This window comes from Dermacentor variabilis, chromosome 10 (assembly GCF_050947875.1).
Source record: "Dermacentor variabilis isolate Ectoservices chromosome 10, ASM5094787v1, whole genome shotgun sequence".
NCBI lineage: Eukaryota > Metazoa > Arthropoda > Arachnida > Ixodida > Ixodidae > Dermacentor > Dermacentor variabilis.
The window spans coordinates 98,236,731-98,264,273 of NC_134577.1; the positions used below are offsets into that span (position 1 = coordinate 98,236,731).

Genomic DNA, 27,543 nt, shown 5'->3' on the forward strand with positions numbered 1-27,543 from the left:
AACATGCAAATATGAAAAGTTGATCGTAATATCCCTTTTAAGCTCCCACCCCAGCTCATTGTGGCATCATCCATTTAGACTGCATCTGCTTTGGCCTTGTTAACTTTTCGTACTACAAGATGATGTACACTGTATTCTGAAAAAGTCAAAGACTGAACTTGACATTCCTTTTTTTTTTTTAGAATTTCTACTATGCCACAATGGACCGCACATGAAAATATACTCTGAAATCCTTGACAATATGCTAACATTACGGCACTGGAGTACCAGCAGGAAATTTAAGAAATGGAAGTTCAGCCTTAATTTTCTAATTTAGCAATCAAGCTCTTACCACAAAATTAACGAAAACAGAGTTTTGAAAATTTATTTGTCACTTTAAACTTATTTAGTGTTTCTCTGTGACCTCAAGAAGTTTCATTATAGATCAACAATTCCATCAGTGAAAGTGTTCCTTGGCAAAATTTGAGGATATTTACGCAAGGCCATTTGCACCAATGCAACACTGTCTCAAATTCAATACACACAGCATGTTGCCACAGCAAGGAACAGCCACCACCACCAACAACAATGCTGTCCCTCTCAGAAGAGGACAAATATTTCTACTGGAGATCTGGAATTACCTGCCACGCATCATACAAACACACTTACTACTGAAAATATTGATACGAATAGAAAACCCGATACACAAATGTATTTACAACTATTTACATGGGGAAACGTTTGCGGTAACTGCGCAGGCTGGTAGAAAGGTCGCAGCTCCAGGAGCCAGTCTACCACTTGTTTTTCGTTTCCCTCTTGCATGCACGGTCTTGTCCAAAGGCACCATCACAATATTTTCGCAATCACCCCACTTTTTTAATCACCCGGCATATTCACTGCGTCTCCCATTGGCACTGATTCAACTGCTGTGACAGACCAGCCTGGTTTATGCATTACGTGCCCTGAACAACTTTGTTTAAACAAACACATCATCCACATGTGTTTGATCGCTGTAGCGCATGAGACAAGTTCTAATAACATTCTTCATTTGGAAGAATGAAAAGGAAGAGCTCTGTGGTCAGCATAAACATCTGTGCAAAGCTCTATGCCTGGCAATAAAATGACCAAAATCACTGCAGGCATGTCTTCATTGTGTACCAATAAGTAAAACAGGTTATTTGAGAACAAAAAAGTATTGCTGTGTTGTCTAAAACGAAAACTGTAAAGTCATATCACAAACAGAAAAAATCAGGGCATGCTGCTGTCCTCGCATCCTATACTCGTTCATGGTTCTTTTCTGACAGCAAAAGAACAACGTTTATGACGCAAATCACAAATCCTCGTCACCACCACTTCTTGCTAGTCTGCACAGAAACCAAATACTGTGCTTTTTGGCATTTCAACCAGTGCTGGCTGCACATGTATGTGTACTGTAAAGGTAAAAAAAAAAGAAACCACCATGCTACCATGAGGTAGTGATGGTACACAGATTTAAACACAAGCAGAAAAGCCAAATAGGAACGACAGAACTGCGTCGTGTTGGCGAACAACGAGCTGGCTGTAGGCCTAACGACCAGGCATCCATAGCACACCAACAGAACAGAGAAGGAAGTCGAAGCGAGAGACTACAAGCCAGAAAGAGCAATTCTTTATCTTGGCGAACACTTTTGTACCTCTGGTAGGGTGCGTGGCGCAATACGAGGCAGCCACAACGGCAGACATTGCTGCTAAACTAAGAATGTGGCATCAGCTAGCAATGGCGTGCTGCCACCTGAGTAGCAGTGCATTTGTTTATTTATTGGATGAGCTTGTGCCTTGGATAAGCATAGCCATCAATCACTGAATCAAGTAACACTGCGCAAAAGTGTTGCTGCCACAGGCAGGCCGGCATACATCAGAGCCAAAACACGAAGTGACAAAGTGCTGCCCCGCTATATACACATATGTGCTGTCATATGTTCCAGAGCAGTCAATGGCATTCCCACCGGTTTGGGAATGTACTAGCGTTCATGACACACTACAACGCTCCCACCCCGCTATCGAAGCAACAACGTCAACCACGGTTCTAATGCAGGGACAACAGAATAAGTGGTAATTTGGTGAAAGACAATCACCAGCTGAGAGTAACACATTGCGACACGAACACACAACACATACCGTTCTCAATTTTGCTCTTGGGGTGGGGCCCGCAGAAGGCGATGAACTTGTTGGGCACGATCCAGTTGAGGTCGCCATTCTCCACCCGCTCATAGTACTCATACTCTTCCAGGTCAAATGTCTCAAAGTCGAGGAATTTGTGGAGAACCGCCTGCACAGGGGTTGATACCACTCGTCACACGCTCCTTAGAATAACCGAGCTTGAAGATTAAAGGAGCCTTGACATTTATTTTCGAACTCGTACAAACTTCAAGTCATTAGTTTTCTTACTGCGCCTGTGTTGAATACAAAACGTAGAACAGGACACAGGCAGGTGTGCAGACTAACAACTGCTTTATTTCATCCACATTAAGTGTTACATTTACATGAATAGGTAGACAGCAGGATGAGCCTTACCCACAGACATCACGCAAAGCGCATCACCTTCGCTTTTTATTCTCGGCACTACACATTCGTTCTATTTCACCCGTGGTTAAATTTATGAATGGTTTGCTCACGTATTCACCTTGACGTGTTGCTAACATATGAAAAGCCATGACAATCTTGACATTTTCCTCATTTTATCGTGTATGTGTGCAATTATGCCGGCTTTACTGAAGTGTGGCAAGCACAAACACCTGTTGACATACACTGCAAGCTTTCCTGGATGGCTCATCTGCTGGCAGTTATTGTGGAAGCTCTACCCCAAACTTCATGACACAGCAATTTATGAAGATATTTTAATTTCATGCTAAAGTTGTCTCAAAATTCCAGACCAGCACCTTCAACATTAGTGCGATGTCATGAAATGGAGCAATGCTTTGCAATGATGTGTGGCAATAAAGTTAGGTATGAAGACATTTCTCATAAAAAAAAAAAATACAAGTGCTGCAGAAGTTTCTCATGAGTGCTCGCATGTAGAAGCTGCAGCAATTGCAGGAATGGAGTGAGGCCCAGTTTATCACAACACTGCGATACATTTATTCATTTGATGGCATTTTTTATTGCAAATTTTACAGTAAACTGCTCAGGCCATTTAGATGCTTGCCAGCATGTTTTATGGGGCTTATAGGGTTTGGACCATTGTTTAATACAAGCACAAAAAAATGAAAACTTGGAAATGCCATGTGAATACTGCATTAACTAAAGACACAAATCGTCACAAATTAAACAAGGCACCAGCTAGCACACCTGCACACAACGACAAATGTCCTGAGATGTTGCCCATCCATGATGATCACAAGCACCCCTCATATTTAAGCAAAATGTCTTCATAAAGTGCACCAAGTGCACCAGTCTGCATCTTAAAAGCCTCATCCGTACATAGTGCAGCTGCCTCGCAATAAGCACAATTCTTTTGCTGCCAGCATCAGTCAATTTGAGTGGCAAACCCTCGCATCATGGCTTTTGTGAGGTGGCCAAATAAGGTTCTCTGGACATAACACTTAAGCCAGACTGCAGAGCATCTCGGCCTCCTAGGTGATGCCCCATGCTTCTCCAAACTTTGTTTCTTTGACTGCTACAGCTACACCGGGACATCACACACATTTCTCTTGTGAGGTGAATTACAGGTGCCAGGCGTTCAGGGGTGACTCGGGACATTACAGTGATCAAGTTCCACTAGTTCATGCTATACCAGTAAATCTGGTTAGTGCCAGTGTAAAACCGCTAACACAATCCACCAGGGCAAACCCACCTTCTCGACGGCCCGCAGACAGTTCAGCAAACTCAGGTTGTATGTGCAAGGCCCAAACGACGCGTCCCTGCACAAGAGAAGGCAACCGGTTGACGTCACAAGGGGCTCTTGAGTGATCAAACTTTAATGGAATTCCCTTTTCCAGCACTGTCTTTCATTAAGTCCACATCCTGGACTAGCCTAGTTCAATAGCGACCACCATGAGTTACAATGTTGGCACTCAGATAATCCCGCATAGAATACAACAGTGTCACATAGTAACGGTGATGAATCAGACACTGAAGAAAGCGCAAATCAAGAATCTAACTCTTTATTGGGTGAACTTCCATCCAGAAAGACAAGCAATACATAAATTACGACTATAGTGCCCAGCATGGTAGTCAATCATAAAACCTAATGAAGCAGGTCAAGTACATCTGCTGTTTTTATACATCTCACCTCACATTCCAGAGTAATCGCTGGTGCTTGCATACGTTTAAGAAGGTACAATTAAAAATTAAAACGATGTGCACGTGACAATCTGCGAGCCAGTTGCGCATCCGCCACTGATAACAAAGGCACAGAAACATTTTTGCGAACTCACCTGAAAGAAATGTATGGCGTGATGATGCCTGCACAGAGAGACTTGTAAGCTTGCTCAGCAGTCCGCTTTAGGAAGATTATCTGCATACAGGAATAAAGCACCGCTTTCGTTATTATTCATCTTTTGTTATTTATTTATTTGCCATAAAGGCCCATCAGGCATTGCATATGCGGTGGGGGAGGCATTTTGGTCCAATGAACACCCCAAAATTTCATCCGCACAACGAAGCATACAGAGGTGCTAAAAATTTGTGCAGTACAACGCATTACAGAACAAGACAAAGCCCAAAAAAGAACATATTTGTTCATTTACAATGGTAGAAAGCCTCACAGAAAAACGCTCGCATTCTGGAAAGCCCACCTACACATCCTCATTTACAATGGTGAAAAAATGGCAAACTTACGATGCCCGGTTATGCCAGGCAATGTACCGTTACACTGCCATTGCTCAAATCACAGATTTCAGGGTCCAAGAAGAGAGCTCGAGTGAGTCCCTCAAGCTCTCTCAAGGACATAAGTGAGCATAATCACCCAGAATTGGACGGCCTCATACTTGCTCCACACTCATTTCACAGGCGCAAGATAAAACATTAGTGAGCACAAGTGTGCACTCTGTTATGGAGGTGGATGACGGTAAACACCCTGCTTTCGACAACATCCCCTTCTCAACACTGCCCCCCCTTTCAACATTACCCCTCTCCATAGTTCAAGCACCGAACACAGCACCAAAGCCCATCCAGACTCCAAAATATATGCACCCCATAAAGTATGCACCTAGGTCAACAGATTGAGCTGCATATAATCTCTGCTAGCCTGTCTAACAGCCTATCTGGCTGTTATAGTCCGTGCCAAGGACAACATCAAATGCAGCAGTGCATGCCTATCATCACCTGTTTTCCTAATCCTCATGCTTCTTGGAATGATGAAAACAAGAATGAAGTGCAGTAGAACCTTGTTCATACAATCCCGTTGCTTACGATTTCACGGCAGTAATGTTCGTGATCGAGAATGCCACGAAAATGACCCTATAGCTTCATTTTACTGGTTAATATGTTCCTGGAAAACAATCTTTCAGCACCAACATTCAGCATATCGGCAAACTGTGATCGTATAAAAACTTTTCCAGCCACTACATCTCGTGCAAACACGAAAAGGTGCGAGGCATGTGCAACTGAGAGCAGTGGGCACCTGCAACAGCAGCTTCCCCACAGTACTTGCCGCAAATATGCTGCTACACACTCAGTTCTCTCTTCCTGTACTACCAGCAAATATGACCTTGAAATCTCCTCACACGTTGTCGCACATTGCCGTTCGCCCCCAACCCATTGCGATAAGCATCTTCAGCTATCTGTTTCACAGTGCGCATGGTATAGTGCCGTCAGAAGCATACCGCATACCTTCAAGAGACAATAACCCAAACAAAACCCAAAGTGAGTGTCATGTTTTGCTCTGGCGGCATTATGGCATGGTATGGTTGCCCGACAGCTCGATTTTGTTTCTGTTTCGTCTTAAAACAACAATGCATGTCACGAGTCGCTCCATCCCCACAAAACCCACAAGCTCGACGCCTGTGGGTACATCGTGCCTCACCGATTTACGCAACAGTTTGCATTACGTAAATGTCAACCCCAATTGAGTCTGCCAAATAATTTTGTGATTTCGGATCACGTTTTCACGCTTAGTAGGTTTTTACTTGCATTTTTTTTCTGATGACGTACAAATGAGGTTCTGCTGTACTAGACGAGTTGGCGAATTCACAATTTACACTGCATAAAAGACGGTGCTCACATCTTCCCTACTTTTTCTTGTCTCCATCTTTTCTGCGCTGCAAATCCAGAATCATGCCGAAGCAGCTAGCAGTGACAGGCTGCCAAAAAAATAGCCCAGTAAACAACACCCACCTTCAGCAGCAAAGAGAGGTGGTAAGTGCATTGAAACAAAGTCTGCTCAACTTGCATCGTAAAATAGGCAAGCAATAGTAACACCACGAAAGGACTTTTGTTTTGAAGCCATCGTAGCAGGGAAAAATGTTTATTCTCTCTGGTGCGGGCATGCGGCCTGGAAATCGGATGCACCCTGTGTTAGTCAAACATGCACAGGTACACTGAAGACCTTAATCTCTGGTTGTGAGCCTAGGCTGTGCCTCAGCCTAGGCACATAACTAGAAATCAGCACCCATCACCTTGAAACTTTGCTATAGACGTGCAATCAAAACCAATCGAATACTGCAGCTGCAAGCCAGAAACTTGGTACGATAGGTCAACATGTGTCGAAACAATAGCTAACAATCGTGTGGAAGTGGCATTCTTTGGACTGCGTACACTGCAGTGAATGGCAAGCTGCAAAAGCTGCCACAGAAAGTGTACCCGGGTCATGCACACTCACGGAGTAGGAGCCCATCAGAAAGGCCGCATTGACCCGCTTCTTGCCGTCACTGGTCGTGTAGTGGATGATCTTCTTCTGGGCCAGGGCGTACGACTGCGTAGAGAAGAGCAGCAGTTCAGGAAAAGTTACAAACACTGGGGACATCAACCGGGAAGTTTGCTTTTCAGGGATCATAGTTAAAACTTGCACTTCTGCTCAATCCCTTATCAGAATGCTTCAATAAGTCTTGGGGATCTGCTCACATATACCTCAATGGGAAAACAATTCTGATAAAATAAGAGTTAGTTATCTACTGTGTAGGGAAAAAAAAGAAGCAAGCAGCACTGGGACACTCATCCACAACTGGCACAAGCATTGATTGCAAGCAGCTAGTGCTGGTTTATTTGCCTGTCACATCAGGTAACTCCTCTTAGCTATTTATTTATTTATTTATTTATTTATTTATTTATTTATTTATTTGCTTTTAATTTATTACACTGATATGGATCATTTTGTAGCATTCTGTTACGGTAACGGACACCACAGCATTAACAGACACAAGGACACCCACACCTGCATTTATCACAGAAGCTGCGCAGATTACATTAGCATGGACTATGCGTAAGTCACTGTCCTTAACAACGAAAAGCTTTCTGGGAACTGCCGGAGTATGCATGAGGTGAAAAAATTGTTCCACAGTGTATATTGACCATTCTATATCATCCCTTGAATAAGAAAGTTTGCTTGTTTTTGTTTAGCTGGAGTACTACTTATATAATTGTTTTGCCACAATAAACCTCAGTTGGAAGAGCCATTTACGTCATCGTTTCCAGTGAGCCTCCTCTCCCTCCCCTTCAAGCACCAAGGTCACCCACCACCGCCAAACAGATGTACGCGTGAAGGCTGGGTGCTTCTCTCTTCCCGGCGATGAAGGAGCATTACCAGCTCTCGAGAAAACACTCCTCCATCCCCGCGGAGAGGTCCAAGGGGCTGCACTGCCTGGCGTAGTGGCCGTGCGGTGGGCTATCCGTGCCACAGGTAGGTGGATTTTTCCCTCGTGCGAATGCCACTTTAGCTTTGCGCTACAACTCTCCCCAATAAGTATTATGTACATACCAACTAGCCCAATCCATTATCCTCTTAAGAGCTGAGCTAAGTACTGCCAATGCTTGGACAGACTCTCTTGGTGATGTCGAAAGCTCATGCTTTTCCCAGTCTTTGCAGTCAACCTCAGCCAACTCGTGCTTGAGGATACTTTACTCCGCATCTATTTCTCAAGTCAAAGTCTGCTTGGTTTCAAACAAATGCATGTCTATGACACGTAAACAATTCCTTAAAGGGACAGTAAAGAGGAGCATCAAGCTAAGCTGTACTCACAGATTATGCTTCTGCAATAAATGGCCGCTGTTACTACGAGTTGGGGCTTGGAAAGTGAGAGAAGATGCAAAAAAGAAATTGAAGACAGGTGGAGGTACTTCCTTAAGTTTCGTCACCAGTTGACTATGACATCATAGATTCTTTGAAATGTCTATTCAGGCCTAGTTTGTTGTTTATCGGTAAAAAAGGACCACGATGTATCCTTAAAAAAAACATGAACAATGAATTTAGTGCTAGAAACACGATCACAAAGAGGGGAGGTCATAAAGACAGGACAAGTGTTTTTATGCCCTCCTCTCTCTGTGATTGTGTTATTGGCGATAAATTAATTATTGTTCGGCATGCACCAACTGGCCCAACAGCAAGTACTACTAGAGTTTCCAGGAGTTCTCTGCGCACCAAAGTATGAAGTGTGAGAAATTATTGTGAAATCCACAATGGCACACTCACATACCGGTGCCTCTAAGGCTTTCGTACAAAACTGTAAAGAAAATCACAATTTGCCTTCAGATTTCCCAACCGTAAGCAAGCTTTTTCTGCGGAGCAGCCACAGCGATTGCAGAAACTGAATGAGTATATGTATGATGATGCAGCCACCTCCTGTGTCTTGAAATAGGTTTCCAGAAACAAGTATTATGGTAAATCAAAGTGCTTCAACTGAACAGCAAAAGGAACACTAGCATGTCCAGCTAGTGTAAAAAATAATGACTAAGTCAAAAATGTCACGTCAATCACACTTCTTTATAAAGGGCTTCGTATCAGGCCCCATTGCAAATTTTCGGTTACACATTGAAAGTTGCAGGGCACGATCTAGGCACAATTTTATCACAAGAATTTTCCTAATTGGTTCATCATTAGAGGAGACAGGACAAATTGAAATGAGCTGCCATCCTGCCAAGAAGCAAGCTTCCCTGCAAACGGAGACACTTTGCCCAGACCAGCCTCCGCAAGCGAAATTCCTTCCCTTGCCTTCTCCCATAGCGGAGCGGAGGGACACGACACGTTTATGTCACAAGCCCCATCTCCTTTTTTTTTTTTCTTCTGCTTTTTGCCATGCTGAGCACTTCCAGTGGCAGTACTGTGCAATCTGCATTGGATGATTTACTGAAATCATGTGCCATAATGAATGAATGCATGATGTTTACTGGCGCAAGGGCCAGGTATGGCCGACGAGTGCCACACCAGTGTTGATGAGTTTGCAGTGGAGTTATGACTTCTATGAAGTTGATGTGACGTGGCTGTAAAGGGGCCTTAAAATTAGTCACTATAAAATGCGTAAAATTTATGTGTAGTAAGATTATGGCAATGGAAAATAACGGGTACTATCAGCATTAAGATGCATGAGAAAGAATGATACGATATACAAAATATGTCAGATGATAAAATTGCACTGCTGCCTCACCAGAACCCTTGAAACAAGGGCCTAGAGGCACGTGCTGTGTGAAACAACTATCACAGCGGCATCCTCTGAAGAGAGGAAGCGCCAGGAATGTGTGGGGCTAATAACATGTAACACAACATCTTTCAGGAAACCTAGGACTGTGTTGTTGTCAAAGAGCAGTTCTGGGCCGAGGAACATTACAGGATGAAGGGGGATGTGCTGCCGGTATGCTAAGGGAAAATATTTTTTTCTCTCAGATTCAGCTTCCTGACACTCCAGGAGGACGTGGAGGATCGTCAGCCTCTCCCCGCATCTACCACAGGTTCATTTCCAGCGAGTAAAAAATTATGGTTGCCAAATTCTATTCTCATGTGCCATAATCAGTGACATTGCAGGCCTTCTCTTACACAGAGGTGTCTGCACATATGACCTCGACTCCAAAGCTGGATGCATGGCTACCTCAAGAGGCACTTGGCCTTTTGTTTGACATGTCAACCGTTTTGGCACCGTGCAGCTGTTTGATACTTTACAGGCACGACGGCCACCGCATGATCTACGCACCGCGCTTGTCTGTTCGCAATGCCCAACGGTGAGGGGCCCTTTAACAGTGGACCATGTTGTATATTAGGTTTCTATAGCTTGCATATCTCTGCACATGCCCCCAAGTATCAGACAAAAAAGGGACAACGCGCTCACCTTCAGCTTCTTCTGCAGTTTGACACAGTAGCGGTAGAGCATGGCCAGGTTGAGAGGGCCAAAGTCGGCGTAGAAGCTCTCGTAGACCAGCTCATCGTCGATGCTGAAGAAGTGGTTCTGGCCACCCGAGACTGGCTTCACCGTGCTACGCACCGTGGCAAAGTACAGCCGGTCTGCGACACAGGAGACGGAGGGCGACTCATATCAAATCATTCATTTTATTAACATAATGAGAAATATGAAAAGGGCCCCAAAATTAAACTGCCCTCAACAGCAATTAGAATAAAGACTGAGCAAGGAGCCTAAATAATAATTTGACAAACAATATAAAGAGCTTAATTTACTTAAGAATCAATATGCTTAAAAGTAAAATATGCTTCAATCTATAATAGTACAATCAATATCTATAATACAGACAACTAGCAACACTGAACAAGTAAAGATAAATCCAAAAGGAAAGCTTCAAGGTGTAATACTAATGTAAGAAATGATAAGGATTTCAATGTATCTGGTGAACTATTTTGCTGTTTAATTGCCTTAAATGCTCATCATTTTTCCATAGTTAGCGTATGCTCTAGGGCGTAAAATGTTATTGGCAGTAAACCTAGCGGTCTTAACGCTACCTTGCTTTGTGCACGTATTATTGGTGCTTTGTCGAAGGCTTCTCGAGAATTGCTGAGCCTCTGACACGGCTTACACACGACGATGCGCCTTTCATTTGGGCTGACGAGCAGCAGCAGTCATTCAATGAATTGCGCAAGAGTTTGCAAGAGGCCCCAATACTTGCTCATTTCGACGAAGACGCTGACAATGAAATTCATACTGACGCCAGCAATGCGGGTTTCGGCGCAGAGTTTGTGCAGTGGCAAGCTGGTGCGGAACGCACCATTGCTTATGCAAGCCGCAGTCTCACCAAGGCTGAGAAAAACTACTCAACTACTGAAAAGAATGCTTAGCGGTTGTGTGGGCAATTAGTAAATTCCGATGCTACTTGTATGGTAGACCCTTTAAGGCAGTCAGTGATCACCACGCGCTGTGCTGGCTTGCCAACCTCAAGGATCCTTCAGGCAGACTAGCATGTTGGTGCCTGCGCCTGAAGAGTACGATATTGCAGTTGTCTACCGATCTGGAAGGAAGCACAGTGACGCTGACTGTCACGCGCACCACTCCCTACGACGTCATCGGACCCTGACCATGACTTGCCAATTGTCAGCGTTATCGACGCCACAAAGATGGCTGAGCACCAGCGTGCTGACGCTGAGCTGATGCCGCTGATCAAGCACCTTCAAGGAGTTGAAGGTGTTTTACCCTGCTCGCTCGTGCATGGTTTATCATCATACTACTTGCAGAACAACCGTCCTTTACAGAAAAAACTGCGGAAGCGGTCCCTATGCGTACCTCCTTGTCGTGCCGTCAGCACTACACCGAGACATTTTGCAAGCCTGCCACGAAGAGCCATGCGCGGGATGAGCCATGCGCAGGATTCGCTAAGACATTAGCAAGGATACAACTGAAGTATTACTGGCCCCTGCTTTATTCTTCTGTGCAACGGTACGTGAAGACCTGCCGCAACTGTCAGCGCTGCAAGAGACCACCAGTTAAACCGGCTGGCTTTCTCCATCCTGTGGATCCTCCTCAAGCACAGTTCCAACAAATAGGAATGGATCTAGTTGGGCCATTCCCAGTGACCACTTCGCGCAACAGATGGATAGTCGTCGCTGCTGACTGCTTAACCCTGTACGCCGAAACTGAAGCTATTCCGCAAATAAACTTGCATGAAGTGACCAAGATGTTTGTACGCCACATCGTCCTACGACATGGTGCACCGTCTGTTCTCATCACCGACCGCCGTACAGCCTTTACAGCCGAACTTATGCATGACGTTCAACAGCTGACGCATAGCTCTCACCGCAAGAGCACAGCGTATCACCCTCAAACCAATGGATTAACGGAATGTCTGAACAGAACGCTGGCTGATATGCTCTCCATGTATGTCGACGTAGAGCACAAGATGTGGGACAAGATCTTACCCTATGTGACTTTCGCGTATAACACCGCTGTACAGGAGACTACACAGTTTACGCCGTTCGAACTTGTATACGGGCACCACATCATGTCAACACTTGACGCCATGCTACTTCTGGCTGATAATAGCCCGACCAGCGAACACGTGGAAGAGTTCGTACAAAGAGCCGAAGAGGCACGCCAGCTTGCTCGGCATCGTATCCGGAGCCAACAGCATACTGACACCCTTCGATACAACCAGGGTCAATGCGACGTCCATTACAATACCGGCGCCTGCGTGTGGGTCTGGACGCCCGTCCGTCGCCGTGGACTCTCGGAAAAGTTGATCCGCTGGTATTTTGGTCCCTACAAGGTTACACGCTGCCTCAGTGACGTGACCTACGAAGTCGTCCCCAGCAGTTCTGACCCCGGTTCACTCCGTCGTCGTCCTCGCGCTGAAGTTGTTCATGTAGTGCGCATGAAACCATACTATGCGCGTACGTGAACGCTGAGATGCACCTGAGGAGCTCCATTTCTTATGTCACTGAAAGAACTTTTTGACGCGATCAAGACGGTCGCTTTTCCCATGGGGGGCAATTGACAGAAAGATGTGGGGCTCCCGCATTGCAGGAAGGCGCGTGCAAAGCTCGGCACCACGAAAGACGATGAAGTGCGTAAGCTGTACGCTCTTGTTTTGGCCCGCCATTAAAGAGAAGCATATATTTTGCAAGACTCCATCTCCAATCTACGTTACAATATGAGGTTAGATTGCTGAGAAACATTGTTTATAAATCTTTTGGTCAGCACAGAGAGATGCAGGAAATTATTCAAGAGGACATTTGATTCTACAGAGAGCCTGTATCGACCATGTAGCAGTTCATATCACATGACTTCACAATCTACATTAATCAAGAGGGCTTCACTTTCTATTGTAACTTGTTCTTTCACCATCTTCGCTTTTGCCACTTTTATAATTTTTACAGAAAAGTGGCCCTGTCATCATTTCACACTTTCCCATCGTCTGCAAGACAAAGGTCAGTGTCACCTGGCATTCAGCTCCCAGATAACCAATTTTCTCTCCTTCCCTTTTGACCTTTTCTTCTCACCTTCCCTTTTCTTTAGCTTCCCTCAAAGATCATATAATGAACCTCTCCTCCTCATCTGACTCCCTTGAAGATGATAACTTTGTCTTTCTCCTTCTGACTCTCTCAACGATTATTTCAAACATTAATTTTGACTCACTCAATGATTACCTTTTGTATCTATGCTTCTCTCTCTTTGACTCATTTAAAGATTATATTTTGCACCTTTCGTTCCTTCCCATTGAAGAAGTCTCTAATGAAGTCTACTCACTCCAAGAGTAAATTCTGCCCATGTCCCACACATTTCTTATCTAAAAGATTATATATGTGACTGACACACACGCACGCATGCACGTGTGCTTGTTCAAAGAAGCAACATTATGCAATTAGGTGAACGCAGTTTAAATCATGAACCCAGAACCTCAAAGAGATGCGATGCAACACTAGCACATTTCTCTCGCATTTAACTGTAAATCTCCACTGCATTTTTTTTTACACCTTACCGTCTGCTCTTTTGATGCGCTCAAAGTTCATTGTTCACGCTTTTCCTTAGCAGCCACGGCGGCTAAGTAGCTATGTCATCCTGCTGCCGAGCATGAGGTTGCAGGTTCGATTCCCAGACACATTCCAACAGGGTTGAGCGCAAGAGCATGCGTGTAACTAGACTAAGGTGCGCATTAAAGAACCCCAGGCATTAAAAATTAATTTGCAGCATTCCTATACAGCAGTATAGAAAGTCAGGCGAGTTGGCGTTGGTTAATTCTCAGAACAGTGCGGAAAAATGAGAAATGAAGAAGGCAAATACAGGACAGCACTATCAGCTGAATTTTTATTGAAGAATAAAAACTTTACATATAGGGGCATACACAACATTGGCAGTGATAAACAAATGTGCAAAAGCATCAACAAAAATTTTGACAACACTGTACAGGCATTGCGATCAAGATATGAGAGAAATTATTGAGGCTCATCATATCGACAAAAAAGCCGAACTCTGCATAAGCCAGGCAAGTATCGCCCCATCAAAGAAATAATGTTTTTAAAGGTATCATGACCTTGAAGCTGCTTTGTTTTTGTTCATGGTTACCAATGTTGTGCGCCACCCTACTAGCCCCTATGATGATGACGATTATTTAATGGCATCCCACTTGAAATGGAGCAGTCACAAATATTCACCTACCCTGCTTGATTTAATCAGGTATGCTATACATGCTTTTATGCAGCATTTTGTGTATATCTCCTTAATTCAAAATCTACCTTGTACCGCTAGCTATGACTGTAAGAGGTCCGTTCATATCAATCTCTTCCATGCTTTTTTCCACCAATATTCTAAACGTTTCTTGCTTATCTCAACTGCCAACCGGTTGACGCTTCCGTCCACTTTAAACCCAAGCGCTTCTGGAAGGTGTTTGTTACCTATGGTTCTCACTGGGTAAATTCCTTCACATTCCATTAGGATGTGCTGAGTGGTCTCTTGATTTTGCTGTGGCATACACGTTTCCGAATATTTGCTCCAGTGTGTTTCTATCCTTAGGCAACCGGCTCGAGCCTCAAATAGCAGGGCACTGCCTTTTGTGCTATTGTACAAATTTTCCTTCCTAATTTCTTTCTTCTCATTCTTGTGAATCTCCATGGTCCTTTTTTGCTTCCATTCTTTGCATCCTGTCCCTGTTTCTCTCACTTTCTTTCTGGTCACTCCTGGTTGTCGGTTTACAGCTTAAATTACCCTGCACTTGGTTGCCAACTTTCTTGACCTCTTCCTCCATTCTGTGTCCACGCTTTTCACATACAGATACTTGTGCACTTTAGCTGCCCATTTATTTTCATCCATGTTCATGAGTCTTTCTTCAAAACTAATTTTGCTCTGTGCTTCTCTGACTTCAAAAGAGGCCCAACCTATGTCACCCTGAATTTGTGGTTTTACCGTGGGCTCCCAAAGCCAACCAGCCTGCCGCTCTTTGGTTAACTTCCAACCCCAACAAGATATCTGATTTTAAGCATAGAATGGCATTCGTGAACGTTAGCACTGGCACCATTACTCCTTTGCAGATTCCGTGCACCACCTCATACTTATTGTCGCCCCACAGTGCTCTGTGTTTCATTATTGCAGCATTCCACTTCCCCTTTATTTTCAGATTCTCTTGGTGGGTGCCTGAGTATGTCTCCTTCGTTGATGTATATGCTGAAGTATTTATATTGCTTGACTGTCAGTATGAGTTGCTGTTGAACTGACACCACGTAATTACTCGTCTCTTCATTACATACCATAATTCCCTATTTCTCTATGCTAAGCTTGAGACCTAGATTTGTCGCTGTGTTGCCACAGATATTTGCAACGGTCTGTAAATCACTTTTATTGTTTGCTACTAGCACTATGTCATCCTCATACATTGATCCAGGGAGCTTCTGTTGCACCATTCGTCCATTACGCCTGTAGGATCGATCAAACCCTGATTTGCTGTGCTCCAGTCATCTTTTTATACCCTTAACATCAAGCATGAGCAACAATGGAGACAAAAGACATCCTTGCTTCAGTCCTTGGTGAAGTCTCACTACTTCATTACCTTTTCAGCTTGCCCATAAAACTAGTACTCGGGTGCCTACATCTCCCTCAGCAGGCTTGCATGAGCATGTCTTATCCTTATCACCTTTGTTATCGTAGATGAGGTTCAACTTGCTTTCACGCCACTGAATCAGTATTTTCTTCATTCCAATCACTTGCTCTATGGCACTGTTCAGCAGCGCCTTGCTCTTTGGACCGAGGTATTTGATTAGCTGTATTGGGATTTCATCGGGTCCTGCTGCCGTGTTATTAGGGACATTTTCTTCTGCATCTTTCCAATAAAAGCTTTCTATGCTAAATTTTGATCTCTCGGGCTTCTGTTGCTAGACGTCTTTGAGTCTGAACCACGCTTTCTTTCATGCCGAAGTTATCCCTAACAACGCCTGTGATGTACCGCAGCGCATCTTCTCTTTTGCAGACATTACCGTCTTCGTCCCTTATAGCCATTTGCAAATATTTAGTTGGAGCTCCGAGTACTCTTATATGGCTCCAGAATCTTTTTGGTACACCTTTGTCTCTTTTGCAAATGTTATGCACCCAACGTTCACTTGTGTACTTAATTTTTTCTTGCACGAGCTCACCCATCACCCTTTTCTTTTCCCGGTATTTATTCTATCTAAGGAGCACCTCTTCTTCGTGCAATCCCAACTTTTTCACTTCTCCGTGATCCCTACACGCCTGCTTACACTCTTCTATAGCATATGTTATTTTCTTGTTGATTCTCTGAGTGGCACATCCCCACGTGTGACATAAGTGGGAGGAATCCGCTGCAGTGCCATGCATGTGTTCATTATGTGAAAGCAACTTCAAGCTGTCGGCCGATGTGCTCGACTCAAGTATTTAAAAATGTATGTCGGCAGGTCCGTAGAACAGTATATATACGAAATGTCCTAGGACACTATTCCCCGCGACAGCGGGTGGAGTCGGATTCGTGACCATGCTTCAGGTAGACTGCTCCTGGCGTCGTCTGCTAGTCAGTGTATACACGTGCATGTACAGCTGTGGTTTTTCGTCATTTCAGTTCCATTGTCGTGGCACACTCATAATGATTTGTCGGCCCTTTTTTTGCTGACGAACTGCAGCATTTGGCCTTCGGCTACTGCGCCTGCGCTGTAATACTGTGCCTGGCTGTACAACTCGTGCTGCGTGTTCGGTTGCCGCTCCATTGGCTGCAGACATTCTAATTTTGTTGCTGCCCAGCGTATTAAGCATACCACGAAAGACGTTTGATGCCATTCTCAGCAAACTACGTGGTAACTGTGGCGCATTAATGCATGCACTGCTTTAGCGGCATTGCAGCAATATGCGGTCTGGAATATCTGATACAAGGTCGGACCAATTTAGTACGGAAAGCAAAGTTACGTAGCCTTGCACTGCAGGGATGACCTTCGCAAGATAATATTGTTTAAACTTGATTACTTTCACCCCGACACAACTCGCCTCTGCATGTTAGTCGGTTCAGCGTAACCCTCTGCTTCTTTGCTCCTGCCATGGGAAGCGGGCACATTGCACAGGTGAGGTTCCTCCATCAACAAGAATTAGTGCCATTGCGCAACAAAAACAAGTGGCAACCTTTGCTTAGACCACCGTTGAGGAGCATAGGTTTGCCAGTTCTTGAATGAATAAGTACCTGGAGCGCAAAACATGCACCACATTAACACGCACACAATGGCGCCATAAAACGTTGACAGGCTTTCCAGCATTTTCTTTCTCTTTATAGCATATTTTTATAACGCTCATAGTAAGTGATGCTCTTGGAGTTGTTGCCGGTAGCCTGAAAGTGCACTGAACAGAAAATGTATTATGCTAACCTGAAAAAATATAAGTTTTGTGTTAAGAAGTCCTAATGCGAATTATTTGCAAGCAAATAGTGTAAAGCACGCTTGAAGACTGCGAAGCTGATAGACCGTTGTGGATCTAATGTTCGAGATAGACTGCTTGTCAGTAACATTATATTTTTATGTTTGCAACACTAAGTGACTAGAATTATGTGCGAAATCTAAAATTTCTATTCAACTACAATGCCGCTTAGTCAACGCGACATTTTGCGAATGAGCCCTGCAATTGAGCTTCGTTTCCAAATGTGCGTAGCCTCTCGTTTACTCACTCGGCGCTATGTTTTATGACTGTTCCTGCCCACAAGAGCTGTAATTATGTGAAAAAATGTTTCTTTACATAAAAAAAAAAATTAGATTCAGGGAATTTATGTAGCAAAATCACCATGGTATTATTAGGCACACTGCACTGGAGGACTGCGGATGAATTTTGACCACCTGCGTTTCTTCAACGTGAATCGAACTACAGAGAGGCATTTTTTCATTTCGCCTTCATGGAAATGCGGCCCGTGTCGAATCAGAAACCCCAAACTTGGCAGTGCAACGCCATAACCACTGAGCTAACACATCGGGTGGTTACAAAAATCATACATTAAATATACTATAACATTTGATGTCCTCCTAATACTGGCACTTATAAATCTAACACCAGCAAGAAATACAGATAGCAATAGGAAAGCACCATGCTAAGCGATCATGCAGTCAGAGCGCAAGCAAACACATGGAAATGACGCTATTTTAGTGGGAGTGAAGCAGACGACAAAGGCGAGTCCCCCGTCTGACATCAACGGACCGTCGTTCGCAGCACTGCCATCGGTCCCGCACGAGGCTATTAGCATATAGTTTCCACTCCTATAAAAATGCAGTTAATAGTAAGTACTGTCTTGTATTCTACTTCTCCACGTGCCATCTTTCTGCGCTGTTCCAAGAATAAGCAATACACAGCAGCACCTCTCATAGCCCTAACGCACATTGCTTTTGCGCCTCCCTTTTTTAATCAATCAGCATCTTTCCTTCTCTCCCTTCCTGCTTTCCTCAAAATCCTCGGAACCTTTCATCCACTGCTGACTCTCTCAAAGATTATTACTTGCTTCATTGCCTCAACCTATCTCGAAGACTTATCTTTGCATTGACTCATCGTGAACACTTTCTTCACCGGTCAGTAGCACCAGCATCCAGCGAGTACCTGGTGCTGGCTTGCATAAGAATTTTCCAACAGAAGAAAGGAAAAATTTGTGTTTTAACACAGAAGTTATTGTGGCAACATATAAGGTTGCAAACACATTTCGCACAGAACACTTTTAATGTTACAAAAGCTATGTTACTTTTTGCAATGTCCCATAGCCCTAAAAAACATAATCGCAACGCTTACTGCAAGAAATTCTACAGAAAGAACATTCTTCCAGAGACTTGTCAGAGTAACTGCTGTAGTCAGATACTTTTGTTAAGTCTTCTGTTGAAAACACAGAAAAAAGGGGGGTCACTAAAATTTAGTTTTGACAGTCCTCTTAACGGCTCTGTAACTTGTTGATAGAAACCGATTTATTCCTTGCCCATATAGCATAAAAGTCACCAGGAATTACATAACATGATCGTGTTATGCATGTGAGGTACTGACAACCCCATTCTACAAAACGATGTGATAGGCTCAGCCTACACTTATCACCATTCATTTGTCCGTCTTCTAAATCCAACTTTTGCCATTCTACTTAGGCAGTAGTTTGCTGCACACAACACACATTGAGCCCTTCACCCCACTGGTGGTGAAAGCACAAGGCTAACTTGAAAATTCTCACACTCAAAAGCATTTTGTTCAAGCAAGATTAAACATATGAAGACGCAAATATAATTCCTCAGACCTCCACTACCGGTTGCAGAAGCAGTGGTTTAGTACATAGGTGCCACTTGGCAGTTGAACATCAGTCAGTGAACTTTTAAACATTTCCTTGTTGTATGCCACTAACATAGAAAAAAGTGCATTAGCAGAAGACAGCTGCATAAACACTTCTTTCCGCTGTCTGTGTCCCTGGCACTGTTTTATAATTAGGTTATCATACCAACTCGCTTAGCTGTCCCAACATTTACATTAACAATCAAGCATTCGTAAACAGCCTGCATTGTCTTTTGGCCAAAGGGAAGTCCTGCAAGTTTACAAGAGCAATGAATGCTTCCTCCATTAAAAGCCTACACCCTTTGCCAGCACAACTTACGTGATGCAAGCCATTTAACCCTTTATGTGCCCTGAGTGCCGTGCACGCATAGTGAATAAACGCTTTTATTTGTTTGTTGGTATGGGAATGGGCCCCAGAGAAAAAGCTACAGGAAAGTAGCCATAAAACAAGTACAAACTGGTGTCAAGTACTGACCGCACGCAGGTACTGTATCTATGTCAGCATGATGTGACGAAATATTAATACTTTTTCTACTGGTTGCTTGAAGCTAAATCTTATCAAAAGTATCCAGTAATACTGTTTTCTTGCATTTTATTTGTTCACAGTATTTGTTTTCTCTTGTGTGCACTTTTGCCATGTATCTTTTATGCCCCAGTACTTAATGTTGTGTCATGTGTGCTAGATGATTGAAAGGCTAGTGCCTTTATGGGCAAGTGCATCATATTTATTTAACTAAGCGGGCAGTGTAAATTGCAGGCTCTGTTTGATATGCTTGTCTTTAGCACATGCAAGTAACCATTTATTTGTCTCTTTTGTCGTAGAAACATGGTTTGCATGTCACTTTAGAAGGAGCCTTGGGATGTCAGAGACGTTATAGTCAGTGAATATATTAATCGGTATTAAAAAAGAAAATAAATGCAAATAATGGCATATTCAATAATAATTTTATGTGCACGATCTCCATAGTTCGCTTCAACTACAGGTCTCATTGCTCTCTTTTGCAGACTTAGAAGCAGGAAGTCATGGTGCCAGGGATTTGCCTTGTGGCAGAAAGCAGTACAGAAGGCTTTCGATGGAGAAATGCCAGTCACCCACAATCATGAGGAAAATGACAAACCTGAAAACTGCAAGCTGGCCAAATGCAGCTTCCCACTTCATGCCTCAACCAAGTGAGTGATGAGTGACATAGACTAAAATGAGAATAATGGGTGAATTTTAGAGTGCAGTTCGAATTACTGTTGTTTCAGGTATTACTGTTGGTGGTGGTAGAAACGTCTGCTAAGTGCGGGATGCACCTGTGCTGTTTTAGCAGCACTTCCGTGCATATAAGGAAGGACAATATTGAGTGTTCAAACGAACATTCTCAATTTTTTTTTTAATTGACTGTGGCAGAAAGCACAATTATAGTCCATGAACTCGTCTACTCGAAGAGGCGGCCATTACTTGCACAAAAAAAATTTAAATGCATAGTCGACTAAGTAAGTTTGTAACTAATTACCTTGTGGCACATATTGCAATTTACGAATTCTAGCAGGGGAGTTGCAAGGCACTTGGAATGAATTTGCAGGATGACACCAGCTTCGAGATATTAATTCCCAAACTTCCAGAGAAATACATAGGCATCCCAGTTACTTTTGTGCGTCAATGCATAAAATTAGGTTTTATTAAGAAAGCAAGTGGAACGATAGTGCATTTTTACCACAAGTTTGATGGCACAGATCTCGTAAATGGTGTCCCCCACACAATTCTTTTCAAGTTGATCTGCGTCACAGTGTCACCCGCTATAATTTGTAAATTGCAATGTATGCCATAATTCATTGAAAATCTAATTAGTGAATTTTCGTTGATTCGTCAATTGTGCATATCACTTTTTTTTTTTTCAAATAATGTCCGCCTCCTCGAGTGGACCACCTCCGCCGTGGTTTCTCAGTGGATATATGGTGTTGGGCCGCTGAGCACGAGGTCGCGGGATCGAATCCCGGCCACGGCGGTCGCATTTCGATGGGGGCGAAATGCGAAAACACCCGTGTACTTAGATTTAGGTGCACGTTGAAGAACCACAGGTGGTCGAAATCTCCGGAGTCCTCCACTACGGCGTGCCTCATAATCAGAAAGTGGTCTTGACACGTAAAACCCCATAATTTAAAACCACTCCATGTCTATACCTTATTTCCTGTCTGTGCGGACGTTACTGCCTTGCGGCGTGTATACATTGCATGTGAATTAATATCAACCTTTTAAAGCAGTACGTACGCACTATTGGCCGAAAGTAAGGCAGGACATTACGTTTTCAAGGTTCAGCGCGATCGCCAAGGCTTTTGAGCTGTCAACCAAACAAGCTACCAGCCGACCAAACGTAACCGGTAAAACGAAACTAAAATCGTGTTTGTGCTAACTGCTAATTGGATCACTGCATATGTGCAACGACAGAAGATGTGAACTCCGTAAAAGGTCTCTCGTTTACAACGGCAAAAATCAGCTACCTACACGTATAAGTCGACTTCGCGCCGTCGGCTCTGCCGAAGCTACGTATCCGTGACATAACAAGCCAGACAGCAAAAGCGCCGCTCAAGCGCGCGGGCCCCGTTCAGTCTTCCAACCGCGACGGCCTTCGCGCAAAGCCGAGCACGCTCCGCGATCGCGGTGTCATTCAGCGAGCTCCCGCCACGTATGTACTACCTGCCTCGACGCGGTGCCCCGCCGCGCATCGCCGACCGTGCACGATTAGTAGCCGTTCTTTTTCTTTTCTTCAGGGCTACGCGACGCCAATCCAGCGCTACCTCACGCTGAACCAAAGCTCGAGGATGCGCGCGATTTGCCCCGGTAGTGCCTGCTGCCGAGAAAACGGCACGCCTCCAGGAAGAGCAACATGAACGCGTGCAGCAGAAGGCGCCCGCGTGAGTGTCGCTCCGCCGATCGCGGGCTGTCTCGGCCAGCAACGCGGCGGCTTTCCGTCGCGACCGACGCCGTGTCCACGCAGCCCGCGGAACGGCCCCGCGTTGGCGTGCGCGGCCAGTGCGGCCAGCGCGGCGCGACCCGCGAAACCCGAGCAGCACCGCCGTCCCAAAACGGTCCGCGGCCCGATGGGCGTGCGCGAGCCGCCTATCGCTCCCCGCGCGTCACAAGCGCCGCCAAGTTTGACGCGCCCGAGCGGCCAGCTGTCCGACTCACCCGTGATGATCTCGGCGATGTGGAGAACCGCGTCACTCTTGATGTCCTCCATGGCGCTCGGGAGCTAGCCGTCGTCCCAGCGGTGGCGACGACGGGGTCGCACTGGTGCTGCTGCGCTCAGCTGACGGCCCGGGGGCGCATCACCCCTGGCACGGGTCCGAAACTTCAAGGGGTGGCGGTCGCGGCCGATTTTCTCTTTTCCCTCCCGTCACGGCGGCCGCGCGAAGTAGCCCACGCGAAGCCAGTAATTTGGGGCGGCCTGTCACCCGCCGACGGTGGTGGTCGCTGGCTGCAGCTCAGCTGGCTAGCCCCTCAGCGCACGGCCATCTTTCCACCACCCGCCGCCGTCATCGGGAGAAATTTTCAAAGGGCCCGTGAGCGGGTTCGAACGAATGCCACGTGACCCAGCGCGGCCAATCGGGAGGCTGGCGCGCGCTCTTCCTTCTCCGGCCGCCATTACCCAGTCCGAATACGGCAGAAAAAGGAAGAAGAAAGCCGACGCGCAGGTGTGTTGGGTGGCCGAGTAGTGGCCGCCGTACACGCGCCGGTGATTATGCGGCGCCGAAGGGGGGTAGCCGCGGGTAGAGGTCCCACCGCCGTGGCCGCGCTCCCCCCTGGTCTTGCGCAAAAGGGCACCGCGCAGGAGAGCGCAAACCGGTAGCGGACCGCGGCGGCGGTTTCGGTTTCGGCGGCACGCCCAACTCGGTGGCTGCTGCTGCTGCTGCTGCTCGCAGCTGCGCCGCGCGCGCAACCCTTTGACGCGCTTTACGCGACGCCGACCCCGAGATATAGTACTTACGCACATCCAAGTTTACCGACACGGACGCGTAGTCGTAGTTTCGAAGCTTCACGTGTTTACTGCTTGTGCAAACAGGTTGCAAAGGCGCGCCCAACGCGCCTCTCGTGTAATGACGACAACTTTCTTTCGACACGCCAACAGGTTGCTAAAGTGAGGTACTCCGAGCTCTCGCAAGAATACGATTACTTGTTAACACGCGCGATTATAGTTTCCGTCACTGGCTACGGAGAGGCTGCCTCTTGAAAAGCATGCCTGTCGGCATCAGATCGAATTGAGTTTCGCAAACGGCGCGCGCGAACTCGTCGTGGTGGTGGTAGAAACATTTATTATTATTATTATTATTATTATTATTATTATTATTATTATTATTATTATTATTATTATTATTATTATTATTATTATTATTATTATTGCGTATACGCGCAATTGCCTTCGCAGCCGGGTCCGTCAGATGACGACGCGGCGCGCGTGGGCGAGCAGATGAGGCCTCTTCCACAAATATGCGATGAAGCGCAGCGAAGCGAGGTGCGCGATCGTGGGTGGGATGACGATACAGCTAGCTGGCACACGTGAGCGGTGAGCACGCGACGGCGCGCTAAACTGTGCGGACTGGCGACGCGTCGGTTGCCGATTCATTTCTCTTGGAGTTCGGCGAGAAAGGCCGACTCGGTAGACGTGCGACCGGCATATGCATTGCCGGAGGCCTTGGTGGCTGCAGCTGCCCCTTGGATTGCTCCAGCCTGGATAAATTGGACGTTGCGTCCGACCGCGCCGGAACTGGAGCATAATATTCCAATTATTTTATTATTTCTAATCAAGCTATGTATACATTTATATATACTGACCTTGTGCAGCAACACAACAACAACAGCAAAAGGCACAAAATGATGAATTAAGCCAGCGATCGGAGCACACGTAGTCGATCAATACTAAACCTTCTTATTCAAAAATAAATAAATAAACGAAACACACGTGTTCTTTTGGTCACGTTGGCATGAGTAAACAACACAACGTAAAACTCTACCGTTCCCCGCGCAGCATTCATGTTGTATATTCACAATTTCTGTTTCAGTTAATCATTACATAGACATACCAGAGAATAGAAGCTTCTCTTCTCTGCAATATATATATATATATATATATATATATATATATATATATATATAACGTAAGAAACGGGAATTTATATCCGTATTTTTGTGGAAATTAAATCAACTAAGTTATGAGTTGCGAATTAAAAAATGGCGTAATGGGGCGGGGCCATAGAAGTGCTCGACGTAATTTTTTACGTTCTAAGCATGCAACATTCGTAACCGCATTGCCGGCCAAACCGTACACACCAGCTTGAGGAAGCAACAATAAATTTCCAGTAAACTTCTTTTAAATGACCTTTAATATATTATATCTTGCGGATCATTAGCATGAGCTGCGCGTTTATCACCGCAGACCACGTTAAGCCTTAAAGAATTCTCCCTCCTTGCCACCCCCTCTTTCATTATGCAGAGAATTTTTAAAAAAAGAAGAACTGGCGATGCGAGTCTGGCGAAACGCCTGACATGCTACTTCAGGTGATCAATATGAACGTTCAATTAAAAAGAAATATGCAGCGAGCTATGAAAAAAAATATACTTCAGAAACATAATGGGTATGGAGGAATACGAACATTCTCTAAAAAAGGTATACAATAGATGTAATACTACTGTTCTGGGCACAATTGCCTTGCCCGGCCGTACAAATTCTTACGTTTCTTTACCCAGCGAAGTTACCCAGAAGACACAGAGACATGCTAGAGATCTCTAATGATACGGTTATCAACACCATCTTCTTCCAAGAAACGGGAGGAGACAACCTGACATCCCCGCACATCACATGGTTCCCGACCCACATGGGCGACATTTCCGGACCTCCCGACTGTAATCCGAACGAGCGGGCACACCAACTGGCGCGAGAGCTCACATTCCGCGTCTGTGGTCCGCCCTCTCGCTTCAACCCAGCCTGGAGGGACCTAGACAACAAAGACCCGCTCGTATCATACCACGAAATCACTTCAAATCATAGGTTATCACGAAGAATTTTTCCTCCTCCTCACCCAAAGCTCAAAAAAGCACAGGCCGTCACTTACAGACAGTTGCAGACTAGGACATACATCACACCAACAACACTAAGCAGGATCAATCCTGACCTTCCTACTGAATGCCCACTCTGCGGCCACGAATACAACTTCGAACACAAGCTCTGGCTGTGCCCTGCCAACACGAGCACGGACTTTCCCGACCAGTCTTCCTGGGACTCAGCGCTCAAAAGCACAGAGCTCATCGCTCAGCTCAAGGCTGTCCAGAGGGCCCGGGCCGTCACCGAAGGACTCTGTCTACCGGCCCCGACCTGGGTGGAGCCGCCGGATTGATTTCCCCTCAGGACCTAAATAAAGTTCTAACTGACTCACCCCTAAGGAGGTACCATACCAAAGGGATCCTGAAACAGTCCCAAGTGAGACCCCTAAGGAGGTCCTACGGATGTCCCAGCTGGGACCTTCTTTTCTTTTTTTTAGATGCCAGTAGGGCGTTATTCGGACGTCGAATCCCGGCGTAAAACTTAATATGGATGTTATAATTCACTTGTTTGTCAATTCTGACCCGTGGCTTTCGAAGCTTGTAATGTGCCACGCAAAGTCGCTGTGGAAGTTAATGCTTTATTGCAACTGTCGCTCTGCAAGACGAAGTGTCATGTAATACAGCAAGAGATAACGAAGGAATTATCAACGAAAGTTATCCCTATTTCCTTCACAAATATAACAGAACGCAAGTAGAATTCAAAATAATATCCTGCCTAATATCCACCTCGAGTATTCTCAGCGGTCAGGGCGGTCACGTGCAGCACACGTGGTAGATGCTGAAGTGATTGATTGCTGCGCATCTGCGGGATCAATTTTAAGCTTTACGGAATTTTTAAAGATTGCCTGTTACAGATAACATGATTCTAGGCCGTTCACATGGTTGTTCAGAGAGACGGATATTACTTGTAATAGAAATCGTAACACTCAACTAATTAACACGAAATCACTAAAAAATCCTAATTGACTGCTTTGGGAGACATCGAAATTTACTAATTGAAGCCGCTGAGTTTGCAAGGCGTATATATATATATATATATATATATATATATATATATATATATATATACGCCTTGCTATATATACGCTATATATATATATATATATATATATATATATATATATATATATATATATATATATATATATATATATATATATATATATATATATATATATATACATACATTGTGGGGATGCGCGACTCTCTCGCGTCCCCTGATATCTTGTCTTCCCGCATAGCTCCTGTCTTCTGCAGTGCGGCTTCGCCGCGTGGCCTGGCGCCCGCGGCGGTCGGACTGGTTGAGGCGCAGTGCGAAAGATGGCGCGAGTGTTGAGCTGCTAGCGCCGCCTCACGGCAGTGTTACTTGGGGGTGCGGGAAAGATAAGGGGCTCTCTTGGGCGCCGGGCAGGCGAGCGCGGCGGACGTCCCGCGCGTGCGCCGATCCATGCTTCTGCGAGACCGTCTCGCGTGGCCGTCTTCGAACGCGCCACCGTTCGCGTGACCGTACACGCGAACGACCAGGCGTTGGGATCCAGCATCGGGCGAACGTATTCGCTCGTTATCTGGTCGCGGTGAGTCGGACTTCTAGATTTGTCGCGCGCCCATCGGCATGTTTTGTGGATAGCAACTCGGCTGACAGGCATTGATCTATGAAAGGTGCAATAAATGCCCTTGTGATTGTTTGCACTACTGTGTTGTCGTTCCTTTGTCCCAAAGCAAGGGTGTGAGAACACCACAATATATATATATATATATATATATATATATATATATATATATATATATATATATATATATATATATATATATATATATGGTCTTGTTGGTCGATCATCTTCTAATTTGTCGTAAGCGCAAGCTGAACGGTAGCGA

At 45.1% G+C, this 27,543-nt stretch overlaps 1 protein-coding gene across 2 annotated transcripts in view; it reads right to left on the bottom strand.

The window, feature by feature from the left end:
- The window catches only part of Cdc14 (cell division cycle protein 14), a 65,825-nt gene extending 42,498 nt beyond the window's left edge, over positions 1-23,327 (bottom strand). Inside the window, exons 1-6 of one of the 2 annotated variants that reach the window (XM_075673213.1) lie at positions 22,759-23,326; positions 10,212-10,384; positions 6,779-6,871; positions 4,395-4,474; positions 3,812-3,878; positions 2,137-2,287 (exon numbers count right to left, since the gene is read on the bottom strand). In XM_075673213.1, the coding sequence (XP_075529328.1) occupies positions 2,137-2,287; positions 3,812-3,878; positions 4,395-4,474; positions 6,779-6,871; positions 10,212-10,384; positions 22,759-22,810 (616 nt within the window). In that variant the 5' untranslated portion in view covers positions 22,811-23,326. Of the gene's footprint in view, positions 1-2,136; positions 2,288-3,811; positions 3,879-4,394; positions 4,475-6,778; positions 6,872-10,211; positions 10,385-22,758 lie in introns of both variants that reach the window. The other variant, XM_075673214.1, reaches the window with a different exon arrangement.
- Between the last annotated feature and the right edge of the window lie 4,216 nt (positions 23,328-27,543).